This window comes from Gavia stellata, unplaced genomic scaffold, assembly GCF_030936135.1.
Source record: "Gavia stellata isolate bGavSte3 unplaced genomic scaffold, bGavSte3.hap2 HAP2_SCAFFOLD_42, whole genome shotgun sequence".
Taxonomy (NCBI): Eukaryota; Metazoa; Chordata; class Aves; order Gaviiformes; family Gaviidae; genus Gavia; species Gavia stellata.
The window spans coordinates 1,496,492-1,513,583 of NW_026776913.1; the positions used below are offsets into that span (position 1 = coordinate 1,496,492).

Below are 17,092 nucleotides of genomic sequence, written 5' to 3' on the forward strand. Positions count from 1 at the left end.
AGTAAAAGGGCTCCTCCATTCCAGGAGCTCTCTGGGCTGTCTAGGTGACTGCCTCGGCCATCTCCAAGTCACGATAAAGATATGAAGTTTGAGACAGGGAATCATCAGGGACTTGTGCCAAATTGGGGAGCCACCCACTGGGACACACCCATGTGTGTGGAGCCTTCCCATTTGGACTCACACTGGTATCCTACATCTGCATCAGAGCTGCAGTCCTGAGGATCCCAACCACCATGGGGAGGCAGAAGGCCTTCTCCACCCGCTCCTCTCACCTCATCGTGGTGACTGTTTTCTATGGCACCCTCGTCCTTGTCTATATGACACCCAGGACAGCCTCCCTGAGGCAGCTCCATAAAGTCCTCTCCTTTTTCTACACCATCCTCACGCCCCTGGTCAATCCACTCCTCTACAGCCTGCGGAACAGGGAGGTCGAGGGGGCTCTTGGAAATGCACTCAGAAAAACTGTGGCCTGCATTGAGAGCTCATACATGTTGTGATCCACCAGGAATAAACAGGTGGTGGATCTCTTTTGATCAAGTGGGGACCACTCGTAAGTGCCTCTTTTGTGTACCAGGTATATCTTTAGAAGTGCAGAATCTTGGGCCTGGTTGTGGAATGAGAAGCGGGAGAAGGGAATTTGTGTCTTAAAGAAATATAGGTCTGGTCTTGAAGAGTGTAAAAAACTTGCCTGGCTTTCTTCCTTCTTTAAAGTAAAGCCAGTTGTGATCCTGCAAGTGGGAGCTGTTGAAATGCCACACCTGCCCAGGAGCGGGAGGAAACTGACTCTAAGCATGCTGTTTTCTCTTCTGTCACCCAGCCAGGCTGAGGCGTGGCATTCCTGCATGTCTGGGATTCCTCAGGGCATCTCCCTATTGGCAGGGAGAAGTGGGCAGCTGGATCAAGCCCTTCCACTGGACATGTCTAAATCCAACTCGGTGAATCCCATCCCTCTTCTTCTCTGGGCTTCCTAGCAGAGGACAACTGTGAAAGCTACTCTGATAGGGTCAGCCCCTCTGAAAAAAAAATAAAGTAGATCCTTGCGCAGAGGAAAGATGCACAAGTTGGGTCTCAGTTTCCCCATCTTTTAACACAGAAATCATTACTTCCCCCTTCTTTCCTTCTCATATTCTGACTCCCATCCAACAATGTAATTCCTTAATTGTTTCCCACTGTCTGACTTAGATACTGCAAACCGAGTCCTCCTGTTTTCTTCTTTCTTGCAAAAGAGAGCAAGGTCAGCTCATGGGGCATGACTGAGCACACACACCCCCAGCAGCAGGCTCTCCCCATTTCCTAGGCTGAGGCAAGCGCACAAGGTGGGAATGTCTCCATCATCTCTGATTTGCGCAAGGGCCTTCAGCCCTGACATATTCCCACAACACACTTGTTCCTCCTCCACCCACAGACAGAAATTCCTTCCCACTTCCAGGCTCAGGTCTTGGCTGCAAGAATTTGCTGCACTTCAGAAGAGGCCTTGAGCTTCTTGGCTCTTCTTGGTGCTTAAGGCAATCTTCCGGGCTCCCTCCAGATTTCATGGGGGGACTTCTTGTCTCTAACAAGGACTTTATGACAAGTTTTTATGAAATGTTTGGTTTTCTATCACTCCTGTGTGTGGAAAGAGTAGACACAGAGAAGGAAGAAATACACCAAAAGGGATGCGAGTGAAGTGCCAGTAAGAACCAGGTGAGCTCCCCCCATGCCTGTGGCTTCCTGGCAAGGAGTCTGTCCTGAGAAGGGCATCCAGCCTCTACCCCACTCTGGAGTGGGGAATCAGCAGCACTCGTGCCTCCTGGGGGACACAAAAGATGACTTTTCAAGGGCACTTTTCCTCTGAACTGCTGTAGATTTGTCCTTGAGGCTGAGGTATAATGGCCAACAGTGCAAATAGTGATTTAACTGGTGTTGCCCAGAGTGGCCATCAGAGATGCAAACTACTGTGTTGCAGATATTTATATTTAGGCAGATTAATGTTGGGGCTTTGGTTTAGTTTTGTTTCTACTTTTTTAAAATGCTGATACTCTTAGGGAAATCACACAAGCACCTGAAGGACTATTGAAGGTTTTCTGAGAGAAGCCCCAGCAGATTAGCATCTCAAGCAATGGGGTGCCAGAGGGCAAGGGAAGGATGGTTTGGGCACTGCCCTGGGATTTGGGAAATGGAAATGAGTTCTCCTCTCCTTGACATGCTGCCCTTCTCAGTGAGGGCTGTGAAAAACTCTGCCAACTAGGTCGGAACGCACAGTCATGTCAGGGAACTTCTGTCTAACTGCAGCCAACGTGGTCCTGACAGCTCAGGATTTGTGTTTCCATTGGAGTCCAAACCATGACAATTCACACTGCCTCCGTCTTCACTATGACACTGGGTGTTGTGAGACACAACTGTCCTGGATCTCCAGGCAGGATGGGCAAAAGTTTGATACCTGAACCGGAACTTTTCCTCTTCCTGGAAATGTCAATGCCACAGGCTCGAGCCAAGAAGCCCAAGAAACAAAACTTCCCAGAGGGTCAAGTAATGAAAACATCCCCCAGGCTGTGGGACTTCCTCTTGACTGACAGAGAATTCGTGAGTGTAGACAAATTTGTGAGTCTTCACCTATTTTTCCCTCTCTCTTTGTAACTTGGCTCTCAGCATTTCTGTATTGAATCTGCTTTGCTGCTTTCAAAATGTGTCTTTGAGAAACTAGCTCGGGATATTTTCATTATCTTTTTTTATCCCAAATGAATATGCAGCATTGAAGTGGGTTTCCATATATGGAGCAGTTTTGCACAATGTCTGCTCCAAGAGGAGAAATATCTCAGCCTGCAGTGGGAAAAGAGTGAAGCTGTGGAGGATAAATGTGCTGCTTCAGAAAATATGTGGCATGCATGCAAGAGAAAATGTTGTGAAGGTGAATGGGCATGAAAGAAATGGAAAACTGCCCATCCAATGGAGCTCTGCAAGAGGAGGATGGAGCCGTACATAACATGGCATGATCCAAGTGGGATCAGCATGGAGAGAAGACTTTTCTAGGGAAGGCGTTGCAATGGAGTACCTTGATGTCACCCAACTGAAAAAGAGAGATTGGACAGTGTGCTGAAGTGACGGGCAGAAGTGTCCTGGGCTAAAAGACCTTTGTTAAAAAAAGGTTGGAGGGATTTGTGTTGCAGAGATTTGAGGTAGGCCTTTCAAGATCTAAGCAAGCTGAGATTTGGAGACAAGTAAAAATAATGAAGCTCTCAAGGATGTTTTGGAATTCGTTGTACTATCTTTGCTCTCGCTTATCATTTAAAGATTACAGTATTGCCCTTAAGTAATCCATGCTCCATATCTTTTTTCTCTGCTTTTTTGAGCAGGGGAAGGTGGAAGAGAAGAATAGTTTCTTTTTTAACAAAAGGCAGCCAACGGGCAGATCCCAGGTTAGCGAAAAGGTACAAAGGAAGGCAAAATTTTGATGTGGTGTACACTGGCACAAGAGGATTACCTGCATTTCCATTCTCTGAAGCCCTAACTGGGTGGCAGAGAGCCTGGAAGCTCAGAGCTCCCTTCATCTGCCCTGCATTTCAGCATGTAAAATGAAGCTAACTGAGTCATAAAGTTGGTTTTGATTCTCTTCACAGCCTAAGGCACAGCATGGGGCAGGAGACAGGCAGGACACCTAAAGCGGACTCACACTTCTCTGCACAAAAGCTTAGGTGCTTGCGGGAACCTCAGGAGGCATGGCATACCGATTCCAGGGTTCAACGACCTGGTCAAATGCCTTGTCTCCTTCTCTGTAATGGTGGCATTGATGCGTCGCACATGTGCAGACTCTGTACAAGGATCATAGAATCATCGATTCATAGAATGGTTTAGGTTGGAAAAGACCTTTAAGATCATCAAGTCCAACTGTAAACCTAACCCTGCTAAGTCCACCGCTAAACCATGTCCCTCAGCGCCTCATCCACACGTCTTTTAAAACCTCCAGTGATGGTGACTCCACTACGTCCTTGGGCAGCCTGTTCCAGTGTCTGACAGCCCTTTTGGTGAAGAAACTTTTCCTAATATCCAGTCTGAACTTTCCCTGGCACAACCTGTGGCTGTTTCCTCTTCTCCTATCACTTGTCACTTGGGAGAAGAGACCAGCACCCACCTCTCTACAGGGGGACAATCACTTCCCTAGTCCTGCCGGCCACACTGTTTCTGATACAAACCAGGATGCAGTTGGCCATCATAGCAATGTTGGCCAACATATGAAAGTTTCTTTTCCATAGGTATTCAGAGAGATCCTTCTTGTGCTCGGGAGAGGCTGTCCTGCAAGTCCTATCACATTTCCTGAGCTCCTTCCCCCTTCAGAGCTGCTTCCCACGGCACCACCTGGATCAGTCCCCCCGTACATCAAAGTCTTCTCCTCTGGAGTCCACCAGCCTGTGCTCTGCTGCTGGCCTTCCTTTGACACCTGGGACCCCACTATTTCCTTGTTTGCCAGTACCGGCTCCAGGTGAGCATCCCCCTTACTGTCCCACCTGGCAGCTCTGTTAGGAACTTGTCCCAGGAGCCTCCAGGCTGCCGGCATCCTGTCGCTTTGCCTGGCCAGGGAATGCCAGGGCACTTACAGTCCCCCACAGGAACCTGCTCCTTAACCTGGAGACTTCCTTGGCTTGCTGAGAGAGGACTATTGCTGTTTCCTCTCCCTGACCAGGTAGGATATGACTGCCGAGACCATGTCACCCTTACTGACTTCTCTTCTCATCCTCACTCACAGAAGCTGGCCCAACCTGTGGCCCATCTCATAGAGGAGCTCCATATATCCTAGCTGCTCCTTCACACAGGGTGCTTCCCCCCAATTCTTGTCCTCCCTGTCACCTTCTCCATCAGAGCCTGTATCCCTCCACTGCAGCACCCCAGCTCAGCAAGCTGTGCCACCACATCTCATTTAATCCCAAACCATCACAGTAGAGTGACAAGTCCTGGGGCTTCAGCTCCTCCTGCCTGTGCTCCAGCTCCTCCTGGCCATGCACCTTTGGGCTGCAGCACTTCAGCCGTGGCACCGGGGTGGACTGCAGACTTCTCACAGGGAAACCTGATCACTGATCCTGACCGGAAGACCATTGTGCATCAAACAGTTAGTGCTGTGCTGCGCTGTGCTGCGTGTACAGCGTGGCCTCCACACCTGTACTGTGCTGTAGAGATCCCTTGGGCACAGGACAACCTCAGCAGCTCCTTGTCACAGTGCAGCCTGCGGGCAGCTCCCACGCGGTACCGGCCATCATGGCACCTGCATGGCCTTGTCTCTGTCTGACAATGCAGCAGGAAGGTCTCATGAGAACATCATTTCTGACTGACTGTGGAGAAGAGGCATAGTCTCGTTTCCTCGTAAGCGAATACAGTAAGAGTTTGAATGGCCAAAATGTGAGACTTTTTTCTCTGGACAGGGTCTGCATGGCATGCTTCGCATGCCTGGGAGTCCCATTCGATGCTACAACACCTAGGCATCCCACCACCTAACTAGATAAAAGATTACCTATACTATTCTCTCCTTATAATCTTAGCCCTCACAGCATTTTAAATGGTACCTCACAGAGTCTGAGTACCTTCCTTACTGGGATCATCATGGACCAGGATCTACTGGTGAAGAACTCTCCCAGCACACTTGGATGCAGCCCCTACGGTCCAATGGACTGGTAGGTGTGCGGTTTGCTCAGGTAACCCCTGGCTTCATCCCCATTCACAGCTGGTTGTTCTCCTCCAGAGCCCTGCCTCAAAGCACAAAGGCCTGGGAGACCTTGCTGGTGGAAACTGAGGCAAAGGGGACACAGAGCATCTCAGATCTATCTACAGCTACTCTTACTAAACTTAGCAGTGGTTCCACAGTCTCTCTGTTTCTTCCTTAACTCTTCCTGAAGTACCAACAGGTCATCTTGGTGCCCTTGAATTCCCTGTTGAGTGTCAATTGAGTTTTGGTATGGACCATTGCTGTGCTTGGAGCATGCGGTCCATGAAGACAAGAAGTGTGCAGGCACACTGAGAAAAGGATTCTTCTGTTCCTGGACTGTATCATCATGGGAGTGAGTACAGATCCCTGTGTGATGTGCTTTGTGTTCACGCAATGCCTGCAGCTATTGGGCAGAGAAGGGACAGATGTTGCCTCTCTGATGACATCTGATGACCAATACCTCTGAGTGATGGCAACAGCAATGGCACACAGCAACCAAATTGCATTGTGTGCAATGCCGCCTGCGGTGTCTTGTCACACACCCACCCTGAATGGGAATTGCTTTCCTGTTGGTCCTGTGATTTTCTTGCCAGCCCTGGCATCTCATGTAGCTCTGTGGGCCTGGATTTGAACATTACATTGAGCAGCTGCCTTGAATTCTGTACCACAATGTGGGGATGAACACGAGACACCTGCCAATACAGTCAGTGAAGATCTAGTAAACCCAACACCTGGAGGAGAGGAAGAAAGAGACGGAGCTCTCCCTGTGGCATACGACTCCATTCCATCCTATGAATATCTCTATAGGCTGACCTGAACATAACGAGTAGGGACAGGTTCAGTTGCCCTTAATTTGGGCAGCAGCTGTCCTTTCAGTTAGCCAAAGGAAATTCCCAAGAGCCTCCAAGAAGATGCCCCAGATGTTGGCCTGTCTCTACATCAGCCTGCACGTACCTTCAATCTGTCTCTATTAGCGGCACATATCTTTGACCACCTCTGGCACCTCAGATGTCACCAGACAACTGCATCTGAACAGCTCACTCCTGGCCTCCAGCTCCATTAATTACCATGGGAGCTGAGAGCAGGAGCTCACATGCAGGTGCCTATTGTGTGTCCACCTGAAGGGGGGCAGGAGGAATCCCACCTGCTGTGGGTCTGTGGTGTGCATGGGAGGGAGCTGAGTGCCCTTCCAGCCCCAGCACTCCAAACCCAGGATGAGATGCCTTGTCGGGCTCAGCTGCATCCCTTCCCTCAGCAGGGGTAAAGGAGATCCCTGCCTGTCCCTGTCTGGCTGTCCTGTCTAAAGATGGGCCAAGAAAAGTTGATATTTAGGCGTGAGTCTGTCTCTCAGCAGGGAAATGATGTGCTGGAAAGAAGTGTCTCTCCCCAGCTGCGGGAGGGAACCTCAGTGATTGCTCCAGCCTGTTTCACAGCAGGTTCCCCTGGAGCCCCAGGGACCCCTGGGGGGAGCCCCGAGGGGCAGAGAAAGTGCCGCCTTGGGCTGCACTGCTTCTGAGCTGGGCCGGGCTCCTGGGATGGAGGGAGCTCATGGCAAGCGGGCAGCGCTGAGGAGAGACAGCTCTGCCCAGGAGCAGCTCCTCTGCAGAGCGCAGCAGGGCTGAGGGCACTGCCTGCAGGCACCGAGGGGAGAGGATCAAGGCAGAGAGAGGTTAAAGGCAGTCTGGGGTGGGAGGACAGAGGCGAGCTCACTGGAGGAGAAATCTTCACAGCCCTTGACACGGTAAGTCTCTGGCTGCAGGGCGATTTAGGTACAGTTCACGGCCAGATCTCCTAATGCTGGCACATTCCACAAACGCTGAGACCTTTGAGGAAGAAGTGCCGCAGGTTCTCTGGTGTAGAGGAGAAGAAGGTGCTCCAGAGCAGGGCTTCCCTGCTGCACCATGAGAGGGACAGGGCATGAGGGCTGCCTTCTGCCAGGGACGGCTGCAGGGTGTGAAGGTGGGTGTGCAGCCAGGGGTGCCCAGGGCTGTCCTTCCGAGCAGGGTCCCTGCACCCCCGGGGCTGGGTGCTGGGGCAGGGACTCTGCCGCCTGCCAGGGTCAGCACTCAGCCTGCCCGGGGAGCTCCCCACGGCGCTGTGGGGAGAAGCTGGGGGTGGAAGGAGAGACCAGTGCGATGGCAGGGTCCTTCTGCTGTTGAGAGGGTGCTGTGTGGGTCAGGGCTGCTCACAGCTCCACATCACTGCAGGATCTTCCCAGGAGACTTTTCAGGAAGCACAGCAAGGCAGGGGCTGCCTGAAAGGAAAGGATCCTGGTCTTTCACTCTTCTCCTCTGGGTTGTCTGGGTGGGCAATGGCACATAGAAATTAACCTCTCATTTCTGGAGGAGGCGCTGAAATTCCAAGTCTGTTCCTCTTAGAGGTGAATAAAGCGGGGAGTATTGGAAATCACCATGCCGTGGTTACAGACAGCATCAGTGTCACTTTTCCAGCCTCGCCAGGGCTGGTCTGATGTTCCCCTCAGAGCCTGCACACCCAGAGATGCCCCTGGGCAGTGTCCTGCTGCAGGGAGGGCTCTGCAGGGCAGAGCTGAGCAGGCAGCGGGTGGGATGGGCTCTGTGAGCACTGCCAGGGAGGAGACACAGGGGACAGAGAACCAGCTCCTGGCAGGGACAGCTGCAGGCAGCAGAGACAGGGACGGGGTTGGGAGGACACTGCAAACAAGCACAGGGGGAGGGTGCGCTCAGGCAGCTCTCTTTCTGTGTTTCCCTGCAGATGTCTGCTGGGCACTGTCTGCGGGGCAATGAGCTGACTCTCTCTGTAGAACCTCCCATCGGAGGGACCCCCGAGTCTCTGCTTTGCCTGTCCTGCAGGGCTTGCAAGCTGCCCCCCAGAAAGGCGCAGCTCTGCTGTGGGATCCTCGGGAGTGCGGAGCCTTTCACAGAATCACAGAATCACAGAATCACAGAATCACTAAGGTTGGAAAAGACCTGTAAGATCATCAAGTCCAACCAAAAAAAAAAAAAAATAAAAAAAACCAAAAACAAACCACACCACAACAACAAACCACAACACACCAAAAAACCAACCCACTCAACACCACACAGCTCCGTGCCCATCAAGCTACATCCCACAATGCCACATCCACACGCTCCTTGAATACCTCCAGGGAGGGTGACTCTACCACCTCCCTGGGCAGCCTATTCCAATGTTTCACTACTCTCTCAGTAAAGAACTTTTTCCTAATATCCAGCCTGAACCTCCCCTGCCGCAACTTGAGGCCATTTCCTCTAGTCCTGTCACTAGTCACTTGGGAGAAGAGACCAACACCCACCTCACCACAACCCCCTTTCAGGCAGTTGTAGAGAGCGATGAGGTCTCCCCTCAGCCGCCTCTTCTCCAGACTGAACACCCCCAGCTCCCTCAGCCGCTCCTCATCAGACTTGTGTTCCAGACCCCTCACCAGCTTCGTCGCCCTTCTCTGGACACGCTCCAGCACCTCAGTGTCTTTCTTGTAGTGAGGGGCCCAAAACTGAACACAGTATTCGAGGTGCACCTCTCCTCGCAGAGTCAGTTGCTTCTCTCTGTGAGGGGTCGTATCCTGCCCTCTCCATCACACCTCCACCTCTGGGCTGGGCTAGAGAAGAGTTTGCAGAGCTGTCCTTTGAAACAGGACTCCTCTGGTCTCATCAGAGTCCAGGTTTTAGGGTTTTTTTTAAAAGAGTAATTTGTGAGTGAAGTCATCTTCAAGGCAGCACAAGCGAAAGGACAGGGTGGATGGGAAAAGAACTGATAGACACTGCAGCTCTCCTGACTCTGCATTAAGTTACAAATGGCTGAGACCTTTTGCCTGTCCCATCTCAAGACTCTTCACATTTTCAGTCATAAAAAAGAGGATTTCTACCCCTAAAAAAAACACCCGCCAGATGTGATGGTGTAAAAAAAAACCCACAGACAATATTGTCAAAAAGACATGCTAAGCCCCTCTTCCTCAGGGCACGTTCCTCTCAGTCATGAGTGCAGATATTCAACTTTTCCATGAAAGGTGGATTACATCTGACATCCCCTGTGATCATCGGAGCTGTGACAAATGAGCTCCCATGTACCCACTGCAGGAGAGCAAAGCTGACTCCTCAGCAGCAGAAGGGCAGAGTTCCTGCTCCTCACAGCACACTCAGCCAGCACAAACTAGAGAAAGGAAATGCATTCCAACTGCGGGGGGATTTCTGTGAAAAATGGAGAAGCTTTTCTCAGAGAAATCTGTCCTAATTTTTTCCCATCTTTTCCTTCTTAGTTCAGAGCCACATACCAAGAGAAAGAAAATGTCCAACAGCAGCTCCATCACCCAGTTCCTCCTCCTGGCATTCGCAGACACGCGGGAGCTGCAGCTCTTGCACTTCTGCCTCTTCCTGGGCATCTACCTGGCTGCCCTCCTGCGCAATGGCCTCATCATCACCGCCATAGCCTGTGACCACCACCTCCACAGCCCCATGTACTTCTTCCTCCTCAACCTCTCCCTCCTTGACCTGGGCTCCCTCTCCACCACTGTCCCCAAAGCCATGGCCAGTTCCCTCTGGGACACCAGGGCCATCTCCTACTCAGGATGTGCTGCACAGGTCTTTCTGTTTGTTTTTTTCATGTCAGCAGAACTGTATCTTCTCACTGTCATGTCCTATGACCGCTACATTGCCATCTGCAAACCCCTGCACTACGGGACCCTCCTGGGCAGCACAGCTTGTGTCCACATGGCAGTAGCTGCCTGGGGCAGTGGGTTTCTCAATTCCCTTCTTCACACAGCCAATACATTTTCACTACCACTCTGCCAAGGCAATGCCATGGACCAGTTCTTCTATGAAATTCCACATATCAGCAAGCTCTCCTGCTCAGATGCCTACCTCATGGAAATTGGGCTTCTTGTGGTTACTGCCTGTTTAGTCCTTGGGGTTTTTGTTTTCATTGTGCTGTCCTATGTGCAGATCTTGAGGGCCGTTCTGAGGATCCCCTCTGAGCAGGGACAGCACAAAGCCTTTTCCACGTGCCTCCCTCACCTGGCTGTGGTTTCCCTGTTTCTCATCACTGCAGTGTTTGCCCACCTGAAGCCCCCCTCTATCTCCTCCCCATCCTTGGACCTGGTGGTGGCAGTTCTGTACTCGGTGGTGCCTCCAGCAGTGAACCCCCTCATCTACAGCATGAGGAACCAGGAGCTCAAGAATGCCTTAGGGAACCTGACCCCATGGATGCTGTTTCACAGAAAATAACCTGGCTCCCCTCCTATCCACATTTCCCAGAGATTCTCTTAGGCCACAAGTCGGCTTTTTCCTCTTGTGATAATTCTACTCATGAAAAATTTTCTTGGTTTATACTCCTTCTGTTGAGTCTTGGTGGTGTCATGGGTCACCCTTGCACAACACTGTATCAGCTGTGGCCTGTCCAATGGCAGCTTTTCGGTAAAAGGGGATCTCCCAGGTGCAGTGCCTGAAGGCTGGTTGAGTTGCTTCCAAGAAAATATCCATAGAGTTGCTCTTTTAAAGTTTCTGTTCTCCTTTTGTTCTCAGTGTTTTTGGGGTTAAGCTCATGGTAAGGTTGCGTTCCATTGGGAAAAAAAAAAAGTTCTGGTTTTAAAAGCTCTCTTCTTGATGGCCAGTGGTGGTACAGATGGTCCATGAGCTCCCCATTATCTCCTCAGCTTGCTACATATATGACAGTACTCCTAGCATATATCAGAGGTGTCAGGAGAACATGGGGACTCACACTGTGCCCTGGGGTTGGAATGACTGGAGACTCAGAAGGTGTAACTCCCTCAAAGGGAACGTGCCACAAAAGCAAAGCACTAAGTCGAGCTACCCACAAACAAGGACTCTGCAGTTCCACTGGAAAATTGTCCCAAACCAGTCCCACACTCCCACCATTTCCGTCTCTGCCCATACAGCCCAGCTCCACTGCCATTATTAACAGAAAGGAAACCAGGTTCCCACTGACACTTATTACACACTGATTCCCACAGCTCTTGCCACAGCTGGACTCTCAGCCCAGCCCATTCTCAGACAGCTCCAGCTACATCAGGTGCTCATGGCCTTGTCTCGACAAATATTGAAAATCTCCATCGACTGATCACCCACCAACTGGCCTGCGTCCTTGCTCCCCTGTTTGGCTCTGAGGGATTTCTCAAAAACCTCTCTCTCAGCCTCTCCTTCTCCATCGCGTGCTCCAGGCCCCAACCATTCTTCTGGCCTCTGCAGGACTCGCTCCAGCCTGTCAGGGTGCTTCTTGTGCTGGGGAGCCCCATACTAAACACAGTAGTGCAGACGCGGTCCTGTGGTGGGTTGACTTTGACCAGCAGCCAGACACCAACCCAGCTGCTCAGTCCCTCCCCCTACTCAATAGGGCCAAGGGAGAAAATAAGATGGACTAGCTCATGGGTCAAAGTGAAGACAGGGAGATCGCTTACTAATTCCTGTCACCGGCAAAGAAGAGCTGGCTTGGGGAAGAGAAATTTAATTTATTGTCAATTAAAAGAGATTTGGATAGTGAGAAGATCTAACAGAAATATTAAAGAACATTTCCCCACCCCGCTCCTTTTTCCCAGGTTCACATTACTCCTTCATTCCCAGTTCTTCTACCCAACCCAACCCTGAGAGGCGCAGGGCGGGTGGGAAATGGGAAGGGTCAATCCGTACATAACAGTTCATCTCGGCCACTCCTTCTTCCTCACACTTCTCCTCTGCTCCAGCATGCATCCTCTCCACAGGATCCCACTGTAGTTCTGGTCAAGGCTATGTGCTGTTCACTTCTTTCTGTCTTACTTTTTTCCTTCATCCTCACGGCATAGTTGAGGTTGGGAGGGGTCTCTGGAGATCATCTAGTTCAACCCCCAGTTGAGGCAGGGTCAGCTGGAGCAGGTTGCTCAGGACCTTGTCTAGGTGGGTTTGGAAAGTCTCCAAGGATGGAGATTGCACCATCTCTCTGGGCAACCTGTTCCAGTGTTTAACCACCCTCCCAATCAAAATGTGTTTTTTTGCATTCAGATGGAATTTTATGTGGTTTTAATCTGTGTCCACCACCCCTTGTCTTGTTCATTGGGAACTACCGAAGAGAGTTTCATAGAATCCCAGAATCATAGAATAGTTTGGGTTGGAGGGACCTTTAGAGGTCATCTAGTCCAACCCCCCTGCAATGAGCAGGGACGTCTTCCACTAGATCAGGTTGCTCAGAGCCCCGTCCAACCTGACCTGGAATGTTTCCAGGGATGGGGCATCTACCACCTCTCTGAGCAACCTGTTTCACCATCCTCGTCATAAAAGATTTCTTCCTTATAGCTGGTCTAATTCTATCCTCTCTTAGTTTAAAACCATTAGCCCTTGTCCTATCGCAACAGGCCCTGCTAAAAGCTTTGTCCCCATCTTTCTTATAAGTCCTCTTTAAGCGTTGAAAGGCTGCAATAAGGTCTCCCCGGAGCCTTCTCTTCTCCAGGCTAAACAGCCTTCCTCCATAGGAGAGGTGTTCTATCCCTCTGATCATTTTTGTGGCCTCCTCCGGAACCGCTCCGTGTCTTTCCTGTGCTGAGGGCTCCAGAGCTGGATGCAGGACTCCAGGTGGGGTCTCACCAGCGCAGAGTAGAGGGGCAGAATCACCTCCCTCGGCCTGCTGGCCTCACTTCTTTTGATGCAGCCCAGGATATGGTTGGCCTTCTGGGCTGTGAGCACCCATTGCCGGCTCATGTCCGGCTTTTCATCCCCCAGTAGCCCCAAGTCCTTCTCGGCAGGGCTGCTCTCAATAAGGGAGTTTGGCTCCCTTGTCTTCATTCACTCCCATCAGGAATTTATGTGCTCCAATAAGGCCCCTCTGAGCCTGTTCTTCTCCAGACTGAACAGTCCTAGATCTCTCAGCCTTTCCTCCTATGGAAGATGCTGTAGTCCCTTAAACCATTTGTGGTTTCACCAGTGCAGAGGAGAGGGGAAAGACCACCTCCCTCCATCTGCCAGCAATGTTCTCCCAGGAGGCTGTTGGCCTTTGCTGCAGGGGTGCCGTATTGGCACATGCTCAGCAGCTTGTCCTGGGGACACCCAGTCCTTCTCGGCAGGGCTGCTATCTAGCTGGTCAGCCCCCAGCATGATGTCCACAGTGTGGCTGGATCACAGGCTTTCCTCCCCCGGGGACATTCTCAGCAGCAGCTTGTCCTTCTTCAAGAATCACAGAATCATTAAGTTTGGAAAAGACCTGTAAAATCGTCAAGTCCAACCATCAACCCAACACCACCATGCCCATGAAACCTTGCCCTGCAGTGCCACGTCCACATTTTCCTTTAACACCTCCAGTGACGGTGACCTCACCACTTCCCTGGGCAGCCTGTTCCAATGCTTCACCTCTCTCTCAGTAAAGAAATTTTTCCTAATATCCAGCCTAAACCTCCCCTGGTACAACTTGAGGCCATTTCCTCCTGTTCTATTGCTAGTCACTTGGGAGAAGAGACCAGCACCCACCTCTCTGCAACCCCCTTTCAAGTAGTTGTAGAGAGCAATAAGGTGTCTCCTCAGCCTTCTATTCTCCAGACTGAACAACCCCAGTTCCCTCAGGTAGTGAGCGAGAAGGTCTCCCTGAGAGTCCTTTTCTCCATTTCCCTTAGCCACTCCTCACAACATTTGTTCGCAGGAACCTTCACCAGCTTCATTGCCCTTCTTTGGACAAACTCCAGCATCTCAATGTCTTTCTTGTAGCTAGGGGCCCAAAACTGAACAAAGTAGTCGAGGTGTGGCCTCATCAGTGCTGAGTACAGGGGGACAATCACTTCCCTACTCCTGTTGTTTCTGATACGGTCCTGGATGCCATTGGCCTTCTTGGCCACCTGGGCAAACTGCTGGCTCATATTCAGACAGCTTTCGACCTACACCCCCAGGTTAACGGCCCCAGGTGTGGGCAGGACACCTGGGCAGACCCAAGCGCAGGCCCACACTGGAGGGACCGTGAGCGTGTGTGCCCGTGGGTAAGCGCTGCAGGATCTGCACAGACCACTTGTCACCTGCACACCAGACCAGCTTGAGAAGGGAGCGGGATGAGGCCGGTTGTGATACTCATGCCTGTGTGTGTTCTGCCGGTGCTGTGGGTGCTGCAAAGGTGCTGTTCCCTGCTGGAGTTGGTCAGGTGTGTCCATCTGTATTTCCTCGCCGAGACCGGCATTTAGCAATTTCCTTTGAGTGATTCCCCGTTGGGTGACCTTTTACTTTGGGAGGATCCAGTCACTGCCCACCCCAGGAACGTGCTGCCCCTGCAGAACCCCCAGGCTCTCCAGGTAGCTGTAGATTCCCCTCCTGGAGGACGTCTTCTGCACAGTCATATGTGGGACAGCCCTGGGTGCGTAACTCAGTGCTCATTTACCATCTCCACGGCCACCATACACCAAAGGGTGAGTCCAAGATCCAGCCCCAGGTCTCTAACAGCTGTGACAATGTGACAACGAGAGTTTCTCTCTCAATTCCAAGGAGAAAAAGGCCCTTTTGAGGTGAAATTCCTTGGGCCTGTTGCTGCCATCAGCTTTGGAAGAAGAGCCCAAACTTCAGTCAGCACACTGGGGAGATCCCATTTGATTTCAGAAATGCTATGAGAGTGTAGCTCTGTCCCAGTGAAAGACAGACTTTTATTTCAGAGCCAGGGAAGACAAAGCAGGCTCATTCCTCAGTAGAAGTAAGGAGAATCTCAACATTTATGTAGGAACACAATAAAGGCTAAGAACAACAGATAATGAAAACAGAAAGGACAAAAGAGCAAACAAAGGACAGTCCAGCAATGGGATACATGGGAAATATCCCTAAAATCACTTTCTTCATGGCATCCTTGAGGTCCCGGTTCCTCATGCTGTAGATGAGGGGGTTCAAGGCTGGGGTCACCACCGAGTACAGCATTGCCATCACTGAATCCAGAGCTGCAGAGGAGATGGAGGGGGGCTTGAGGTAGGCGAACGTGCCAGTACAGATAAACAGGGAGACCACAGCCAGGTGAGGGAGGCACGTGGAAAAGGCTTTGTGCCGTCCCTGCTCAGAGGGGATCCTCAACACGGCCCTCAAGATCTGCACATAGGACAGCAAGATGAATATAAAACAACCCCAGAATAGAAAAGCACTAAAACTAAGAGGCCCAGCTACCCTGAGGTAGGAGTCTGAGCAGGAGAGCTTGAGGACTGGGGGAATTTCACAGAAGAACTGGTCCAAGGCATTGCTTTCGCAAAGTGGTAGTGAAAATGTATTGGTAGTGTGAAGAAGAGAATTGAGAAACCCACTGCCCCAGGCAGCTGTTGCTATTTTGGCACAAGCTCTGCTGCCCAGGAGGCTCCCATAGTGCAGGGGTTTGCAGATGGCAATGTAGCGGTCGAAGGCCATGACAGTGAGAAGAAAAAATTCTGCTGACATCAAAAATAAAACAAAAAAGACTTGGGCAGCACATCCTGCATAGGAGATGGCCCTGGTGTCCCAGAGGGAATTGGCCATGGCTTTGGGGAGAGTGGTGGAGACGAAGCCCAGGTCGATGAAGGAAAGGTTGAGGAGGAAGAAGTACATGGGGCTGTGGAGGTGGTGGTCGCAGGCTATGGCGGTGATGATGAGGCCATTACCCAGGAGGGCAGCCAGGTAGATGCCCAGGAAGAGCCAGAAGTGCAAGAGCTGCAGCTCCCGTGTGTCTGCGAATGCCAGGAGGAGGAACTGGCTGATGGAGCTGCTGTTGGACATTTGCTTTCTGTGGGCATTGGGACCTGTCCAAGGTGAAAAAGACAATGACAATTGAGGACAGACTTCTGTGAGGAAAATAACATGCCATTTGTCATAGAAATCCCCATCCCTGTGATGAATGAGGAACAAGCCAGCGCATTCCCCAGCCCTGTCAATTGAATGGCATGGTGCCTGACAGTTTAAAACAGAGCTTGGGCACCTACTTCCCATGAAGACACTTCCAGGGAAGGACACACAGAGTCAGTGCCAGAACAGAAGCTGACCTGTACCCCCATCCATACCCCAGAGAGCAAGAGCATCACGGAAGGGTGGGGAAACAGGGAAGAAAACTGCAATGCTTCAAAAAAATGAGGTGAGGTCAGAAAGGCAGAGGGGCGTGCTATGAAGCCTTCTCCTTACCCAGCTGTGCTCACCACCTCTCAGATGGTGTCACTGTAGGGCAGGTGGTTTTAGTCTCTTTTTTGTGTACTGCATCCCAAGACACATCCACCTGGAAGGCAAGCTGCCCAGGGGATGACTCATAACGGGGACCCCATGGCCATGAAGGCAGAGGCTCTGCTGGGCAGGAGAGGAGACCAGGGGGTTGCTCTGGGGAAGGTATCTGCACTCCAGGGCATGGCAGGGAGGTGCCTGAATAGCCCCTGCCATGGCATTTCTGGTAGCAGCTCCTTCTCATTCCCTGCCCTTGTCTCTGCTGGAGATGTCCCTGCTGGAAGCTGATTCCCTGTCCCCATGTCTCTCTCCTACC

At 51.4% G+C, this 17,092-nt stretch overlaps 1 protein-coding gene across 1 annotated transcript; it reads right to left on the reverse strand.

The window, feature by feature from the left end:
* Positions 1 to 15,948: 15,948 nt before the first annotated feature.
* On the reverse strand, positions 15,949 to 16,344 carry LOC132321508 (olfactory receptor 14A16-like; the record flags this gene model as incomplete). Its single annotated transcript, XM_059835003.1, has 1 exon — positions 15,949 to 16,344. A coding segment is annotated over exon 1 (396 nt), but the record flags the coding sequence as incomplete, so codon positions are not given.
* Between the last annotated feature and the right edge of the window lie 748 nt (positions 16,345 to 17,092).